This window comes from Cyanistes caeruleus, unplaced genomic scaffold, assembly GCF_971803275.1.
Source record: "Cyanistes caeruleus unplaced genomic scaffold, bCyaCae1.hap1.1 HAP1_SCAFFOLD_81, whole genome shotgun sequence".
Lineage (NCBI taxonomy): Eukaryota > Metazoa > Chordata > Aves > Passeriformes > Paridae > Cyanistes > Cyanistes caeruleus.
The window spans coordinates 2,031,956-2,039,309 of record NW_028255891.1 but is presented as its reverse complement, the minus strand read 5'-3'; the positions used below and the strand labels follow the sequence as shown (position 1 = coordinate 2,039,309).

At 62.9% G+C, this 7,354-nt stretch overlaps 1 protein-coding gene across 1 annotated transcript; it reads left to right on the top strand.

The window, feature by feature from the left end:
• The first annotated feature begins 225 nt into the window (after nucleotides 1-225).
• On the top strand, nucleotides 226-6,359 carry LOC147646750 (maestro heat-like repeat-containing protein family member 7). The gene is made up of 16 exons (XM_086873081.1): nucleotides 226-868; nucleotides 968-1,126; nucleotides 1,396-1,460; nucleotides 1,570-1,719; nucleotides 1,909-2,057; nucleotides 2,362-2,509; nucleotides 2,759-2,946; nucleotides 3,036-3,173; nucleotides 3,452-3,566; nucleotides 3,739-3,876; nucleotides 4,090-4,266; nucleotides 4,403-4,558; nucleotides 4,717-4,818; nucleotides 5,189-5,291; nucleotides 5,570-5,626; nucleotides 5,916-6,359. The coding sequence occupies exons 1-16, from the start codon at nucleotides 745-747 to the stop codon at nucleotides 6,113-6,115; spliced, it is 2,169 nt and encodes a 722-aa protein (XP_086729207.1). The 5' UTR covers nucleotides 226-744; the 3' UTR covers nucleotides 6,116-6,359.
• Nucleotides 6,360-7,354: the final 995 nt, after the last annotated feature.

The following is a 7,354-nucleotide window of genomic DNA, read 5'->3' as shown; positions in this document are numbered from 1 at the left end:
AATAAAATTCTTATTGATAAATTTGCCTCCATTTCATTTCTAACAAGCTGTTCCTAAAGATCCCATCAGGCTGTCTTAGACACTTTGGGCAAGGGATTCCTTCCAAGCTGGGCCACTTGGGGGGGGATGGGGGCGGCCCCAGGGCGGAGGGCAGGGTGTGCAAGGGCCCTTTGTGACACGCTGCAGCACGGTCACCGTGGGATGGTGGCAACGGGAGCAGATGTCAAAGGGCCCTTTGTGACACGTGCTGACATAGGAGCTGGCGGTGACAGGGCCACGCCACAGTGCTCGGTGCACGCGACGGGTCAGGACGCGCCAGAGCGGTGCTGTGAGGAGCCCCCGCACAGCGCACTCCTTTGTGTCGGACCTGGAGCTTTTCTGAAGCACTATTACTACAGGTGACCTCGAGGCCAGACCACAGGTCTTGCTGACCTGTGGCCTTGCTGAGCCTTCCTTCTTAAGGTTCTCTTGAGGGCAGACCGTGGGACTTGGTGACCCGGAGCTTTTCCGACGTGTCGCCCATCCCTGCAGTCTCTGCCCTTGAGACCAGACCACAATCCCTGTCGAGGAGCCTCCTGTCCTTCTGGCACGAGCCCTCAAGACCCAAGTGCAGGACTTGCTGTCTTGCAATCTTGCCAGGACTTGAGTCTTGTAGGTGCCTTCCAGGCACGACTGCAGGACTTGCTGACTCCAAGCTTTTCCGAGCCATCTCTCCTGCAAGCAACCATAAATCCAGTCACTGCCATGGAGCAGCGACCCCCAAGAGTGCCCAAGTTGGCCTGGCTTGAGGAGCAGGAAGAAGAAGGCTCTGGAGCTGTCCTGGCACAGGAGTCTGAAGAGGTGCAGGAGTTCCAGGCACCACAGGAGGGTGAGTTGAAGAGCTCGGCATTAGGGCTAGTGCCTGTTGCCAGCTTGGCCCCATCCCATTCCATGCCATGCCATCCCCTGGTGCTGTTCCTATGGAAAGGATTGGAGAGTCTGGAAGAAGATTTGGAGCAGCGACCCCCAAGAGTGCCCAAGCTGGCCTGGGTGGAGGAGGAGGAGGAGGAGGTCGAGGAAGAAGGCCCTGGAGCTGCCCCAGCACCAGAGACCGAAGAGGTGCAGCAGTTGCAGCCGCTGGAGGAGGGTGAGTGGCAGAGCTGGGCCACAGGGCTGGTGCCTGCGGCCATCTTGGCCCCATCCCATCCCATTGCATCCCATCTCATCCCATCCCACACTGTCCTGTGGACACACACCCATGGACAGCACAAAAAAGGGGCTGGGGCTGCCCCCGCAGCAGTGGCCGTGCTGCATCCCCTGGGGCATCCCGGGACTGTCCCTGCCTGGGGAACGCAGGGCTGGGCTGTGCTCTCCGGCCTCTCCCGCAGCCCCTCAGCTCTGGCTGCTCTTTGCCAGATGCAGCCATGGACGGCACACAAGAGCAGGACACCGCCCGTGGCCGCTTCCGCAGAGCAGCGCAGGTACCTGCAGCCATCCCCACCTGCGCTGGGCCTGCTGGCACTGCTCAGCCCAGCACCGCACTTGGAGCACTCCATGCAACTTCCCTGCCTTCCTGCCCTTCTCCTACAGTTTCTTTACCAATTCATCACGAGAATTGGCAAGGAAGACACCAGACCTACGGACACTGAGGTCAAAGCATCCTCAGAGGTCTTGGCAGAACAGAGCAGCGCTGCCCAGCTGGATCTGCTTGTAGAGACGGCTCTTTTCAATCCAGAGCAAGTAAGCAGCCTGTGGCCAGCCTTTGATCCTCCAGCAATTGCTTGGCTTTCCCAAGCCACGCCTGCTGCTCACTTGGAGCTTTTGAGGCCATGGCAGCGTGCTGGAAGAGAAGCACTTGTCTGGGGAAGAAGCTGGGCACATTGCTGACTCCCTCTGCTAGCATTCCAAGTCTCCCTGTGCCTTCTCCAGGTGCCTGGCGTGGTGAGGTACATCCACCAGTGGCTCATGGCCAATGAGGCTGCTGAGCACAGGATGGACTGGGCCCTGATGCAAGTGGCCGAGGCAGAGCCCGATGATGTGGCCATCACTCTCCTGCGGGTGGCCCCAACGTGTGACAGGTATGGGGCCCAGCTGCCCCGAGGCCTCAGGGCTCCCCAGCCCATCACCCTGTACAGCCCGGCCCAGGGCTGTGAGCAACACAGACTTCCAGGGCCCTCTGGCTGCTCCCTTTGCCAGCCCTGCTACAAAGTCGGCCCCCGAGCCTGCTGCCGTGCTGCCAGCCTGCCCCTCAGGGGCCTGTCCCCACAGGGCTGGGCTGCCTGGCTGCTGCTGCTGCTCAGGGGCAGTGGGCACAGGCAGAGCTGGCGGCCAGCTCAGCTCCCCGCTGCTGCCCAGCCCACGGTGCTGTGTCTGACCCCGCAGAGCTGCTATGGCCATGTGGACGACCATCTTGCTCTCGCCCTGGATTTCAGAGGAAGTGACACCGCTCCTCATCAATGTGGTGGGGAGCTGGCCGCAGAAAAACCTGGGCACCTCTGATGGGGACAAGACGGCTGTCTTTTCCCTGACTGTGAGTTTCGGGAGCTGGCCTTTGCTCACCGCAAGGCCGGCCGCCTCTCCAGCACCTCTGTTGCCTCCTTCCCCCACTGCATCTCCCTGCTTCAGGCACTGGCCACAAACCTGGCCTAGGGGCAGCTTCAGGGCCACCAGGCCCGCTGCTCCCCCTGCGTCTCCCCCGGCCTCTCCCTGCCATGCTCAGGCCCTGCCACACGGACGCCCCGGCACTGAGCGCTGTCTCGGGCTGCTTTGTCCTCTGCAGGCAACTCTGGTGATGTGGAAGATCCTCCAGGGGCCCTGTTGCCCACAGATCCTCACAGTCTATTTCCCCCGCCTCTTTGTGCATCTGCTCTTCCAAACCTACTTCAGTACTTTGTATAGGACAGAGGACGTCCATACCTTCTGGAAGGAATGCCAGGAGCAACACGGCCTCTCCACCAGCCCCAACAGGTGCTCCATGCCACTCCTCCTGTCCCTGCCACTTCCCCAGCCTCAGAGCCAGCGCTCCCAGCGTCACCTGGGCTTTGCTGTGCACACAGGTTTGCAGTGCAGACCCTGAAGGCCCTGCTCTGCAGTCTCCACTTGGAGCATGTGGTGGTGGCAATGGAACGCAAGCGTGGCTGGGACACGCTGCTCTGTGCTGACACCCACCACTATGCCGTGGGTCTGCTGGCCAGGTGAGCCCCCTTCTCCCCACTGCCTCTGACGTTTGTGCCCCCTGCCCGGGATGCCCCCCCACAGTCCCCGTGGCCATGGGCCTGAGGGCCTCGTCACCGAGGGATGGCCAAGGAGACTGCAAAAGGCTGTGAGAGGAGGGTGTCCAGGAGCAGCCACATCTCAAGAGCCCAAATCACCTCACAGTGTTCTGGGGCAATAGGACAACTGTGTCCATCAGTCCTGGGAGAGGCTTTTCGCACCCTTGCTGAGACTCTTTCTGCCATTTTCCGCCTTCCAGGGTAATGCGCCGTGCATCCGCCCACTTGTGTAAAGGCATCTTAAGCTACCTGCTTGAGGTGCTCAGCAAACCGTTGCCACACTGGGATGTCTCTGCCATGGCATTCCTTGTGGAGGTGAGCCTGATGGCCAGCACTACCTCGTTCAGCTCCCTGCCAGCCCTGTCCCCTGGCATAGCCACAGCTGCCTGGGACGGCACCCGCGCCCTGTGCTGCTGCCTGGGCCCAGCCCTGCGCACTTCCAGGCTCCTGCCGGCCAGCTCCCCTCTCACTGCCCTGTGCCTTTCAGCTCCTAGATTGCCTGGACTTGAGTGACTGTGGTGACAGCCTAATGGAGATCTTGTATAAGTACCTGTGGTACAACTCCACAGAGATGCATCACCAGGTGCTCAGGGCTCTCCTCCTGCTAAAGGACCGTCCCTCCATGGTGAGAAGGGGGCAGCAGCTGAAGCTGTGTGGGCAGCATGAGGCTGGGCAATGCTGTCACTTGGCCTTGGCTGGCCTTTGCCTTGGGCGCTGAGGCAGCTCCTCGCAGCTCTCCTGCCTCCTGCTTCAGCTGCCCGAGTGCTTTGGGACAGCCCTTTGGCCTCTGGGCCCTGCGGCAGCTGCCCGGGCTTTCACACCCTTGTGTTCTGCACAGGCCGAAAGAATTCAGAGCCTGACAGGAAGACTAGTGCACCTCCTGTGGGACTTGGACAGTGACGTGGCCAGGATGAGCATTGCTCTCCTGAGCCATATTTTCACGGATGAAGACACGCCAATATCCTGGCGCAGGGCCCTGCAGCTGGCTGAGCCGCTCCTGAAACTCCTGGACAATGTAAGGCTCTGTGCCCCAGCCACGGCCACTGCCTGCTGCCCGGACACTTTGTGCCCTGTGCATTTGCAGGCCTGCGCCAATGTGGGCCACAAGAAGCCAATGATGAGGTCATTTTTCCTTCCTTCCTTTCATACAGCCCGATAGCCAGGTGCAGCTGCTCTCCATGTTTCTCCTTCAAAGAGTGATGTCTTCGGCAGAAGAAGAAGGAAGAAAGCCCCTGAAGGAACGACTGTACCAGAGCCTGCTCCCACTCTTTTTCCACTGCCAAGATGAGAATCGGCATGTGGCAGAGGTGAGGACTCCTGGGCTGCTGCTGCGCCTTGGCAGGGGGCTCAGCTGCCTCCTGCCCTGACGCAGGCTTGCAGGCTGCAGCCTCCTCCAGCCCTTGGCACTGGGACACTCCTGTGCCCTGCCTTGTGGGGCCATTTGCGGCTCTCTGCTGCTCCCCAGGCCTCTCGGACAACGCTCCTTCGCGCGGCTGACTTCCTGAAGAGGCCAGACCTGGAGAAAGCTGTGAGGAAGGAGAAGCTGTGGAAGTTTGCCAAGCTCGTGGTAAGGGCGGGCTGCAAGTGCCAGCCAAAGGCTAGAGAAGCCCCCTGGCCCCGGTGCTCAGTGTGTGGGGCTGGCAGCTGTGCCTCTGCCCACTGCTGCAGCCGGGGGCCGCACGGCTTCTTCTCCAGCTCCCTGTGGCCCCGAGCCGGGTGCCGATGGAGCCCCGGCCCAGCGGGGCTGCGGGCCGGGCCGGCACCGCGGCTCCCCGGGCAGCAGCCGGCCCTCTGCCCCCTCCAGAGCCCGGCGCCAGCGGCTGCTGGCCGGGCCTCAGGGCTGGCCGGGCACGGGAGGCCGGGGCTGGCCGCAGGCAGCAGCGCCCGGCCGAGGGGCAGAGCCCGCGCCAACCCTTCCCTCCTGCCGCTCTCTCCAGCTGGCCGACCACAGGATCCCCTTGGCCGAGCACCTGCGCCGGGCCCTGCAGTACCTGCAGGACCCACAGGAGACCCTGCGAGCGGCGGCCATCAGGGTCATCGGTGAGTCCCGAGCCCGGGCTCCCTCCCCGCCCGCCTAAGCTCGGCCCCAGCCCCGGCTGCTGCCCCGGCAGCGGCGCCCGGGCCCGGCGCCTGGAGCCCCGGCTGCCCTCGGGGCTGCTGCTGCCGGCCTCTGGCAGCCGTGCCCTTGGGCTGAGTCAGGATGCCACAAGGGCCCGGGCTGAGCCCTGCCGGGGCAGGAGGCCGTGTGGCCACAGGGCTGGCAGCGCCGCTGGCAGGGAGCTGTGCTGCTGGGACCCTGACAGGCTCTGTGTTCTCAGGGATGGCCGGGGAGCAGCTGAGGGGGCAGCAGGCAGAGCTCCAGGTGTTGTGCAGAGGTGAGCCACGGCAGCGGGCTGACAGTGGTGGCTGTCGGGGGCAGCTGCAGCCCTGGCCAGGCTGTGGAGGGCTCTGCTCCCTGTGCCGATGAGGGACGGCGTGAGCAGAGCACAGTGAGATTTCAGGGCCACGTGGGGCATTTGTGGCCAGCAGCTTCGGGCTGACCCCCTTGGTCCCTGCTCCCTCCTGGCCAAGGCAAGAGCCGGCTGGCATGGCCCTGGCAGGGGGCTCTCGCTGGGCCCCCACAGCTCTGGGGTGTGACCGTGGCTCTGTTCGTCTCTCTTGCAGCCCTCGAACGCCTGACAGAGGACAGAAGCGGTGCCGTGTCAGACCTGGCACTTGAGACGCTGTATGTCCTCCGGGCCATCCAGAGTGCCCGATATTCCATCCTGCAGAGGATGCAAGACCAAATCCTCAGGGCATGGAGGACACGGCCTCGTCTGTCAGGCCTGGGCTGGCTGCACTGCTGGAGGTGTACTCAGAGCTGATTTGAGAGGCTCTGTCTTCTGGGGCCACATGGGCCAGCCAGGATTTTTTTATTTCATAAGGGTTGTTATTTTCCTTTTTTCTCTTCTTTTTACTATGTAAATAATATAGGATATGTTAGGGCTGAGAGGCTCTATCTTCTGGGGCCACATGGGCCATCTGTTATTTTTTTTTTCATAGAGATTGTTCTTTTCTTCGTTTCGTTTCCATCTAGTATGTAAATAATATAGGATATGTTATAAACCACAAGAGTCCCAAGACCTTTCTTTTGCTGCCCAGGGTGTGAGGGGCATAGGGGAAGAGAGGGAAAAGGGTTCTTGTGTTCAGCAACCTGCCGGGGCATGCAGTGGTGCAGGGGAAATGGCCAGAAGCCCCTTGGCCTTTGGTGGTTGTGCTGAAGCCACAAGCCCTGTGGCAGGCAGGAAGCGCCATCTGTGTCCTGCTGCCCGTGTGTTGCTGCCGTGATGGCTGAGGAGCTGCTGGAGCTCCTGTGGGGCTGCGGCGCTGCTGCCGGGCCAGGCTGGGGGAGCCCCTGAGGGCACGGGGTGCTGGGAGGCCGTGAAGGGATGAGGGGCTGCGGAGGCCCAGACGGGACAAGGCAGTGGGAAGGCACGAGGGGGATGTGTGAAGGAGTGGGTGGCAGGAGGTTCCAAGGGGACAGAAGGCCCTGGAGGAGCCGGGGTGGTGGGAAGCCCTGAGGAATTGGGTGTCAGAGGCCATAAGCAGCCCCCGGGCAGCCGCCTGGTCCCTGACACCCGGCTGCTCCGGTGCTGCCCCAAAATGTCCCCCAGGCCTGCAGCAGAAGGCCTGGAGGCTGGGACACCACCCCAGCGGGAGGGTGGGGACAGCCCGAGGTGCCCAGGCTGGGCTGGCTGGGGACATGGAGGGCAGGGGCGAGCTGCCGGGCCACGGCCACTGGGTGCCTCCAGGAAGGGGCAGTGGGCAGAGGCAGGGCTGGCGGCCAGCCCGGGCCCTCGCGGCTGCCCAGGCCACGCTGCTGTGACCGAGGCCCCCCTGACACAGAGCTCGGGGCCCACAGAGCTGCTGCCACCATGGGGAGGGTGGCGATGTCTCCTCTGGCAGGGCTGCCCAGTGGCTGCTGCCCAAGCGGCTCTGGAGCCCACAGAAACAGCAGCAGAGTGTGCCCAGGAACAGCAGCAGCCCCAACGTCGGCACCTGCGCACTGAGGCGTCCGCAGCAGCCGGGTGCCAAACAGGGGGAGGCTGTGGGCACAATTGCCT

Coding starts and splice junctions, on each gene's coding strand:
- LOC147646750 (XM_086873081.1), top strand. CDS start 745: ATGGAGCAGCGACCCCCAAGAGTGCCCAAGTTGGCCTGGCTTGAGGAG. Junction 2,058..2,361: donor GTGGCCCCAACGTGTGACAG/GTATGGGGCCCA, acceptor CTGACCCCGCAG/AGCTGCTATGGCCATGTGGA. Junction 4,559..4,716: donor AGAATCGGCATGTGGCAGAG/GTGAGGACTCCT, acceptor GCTGCTCCCCAG/GCCTCTCGGACAACGCTCCT.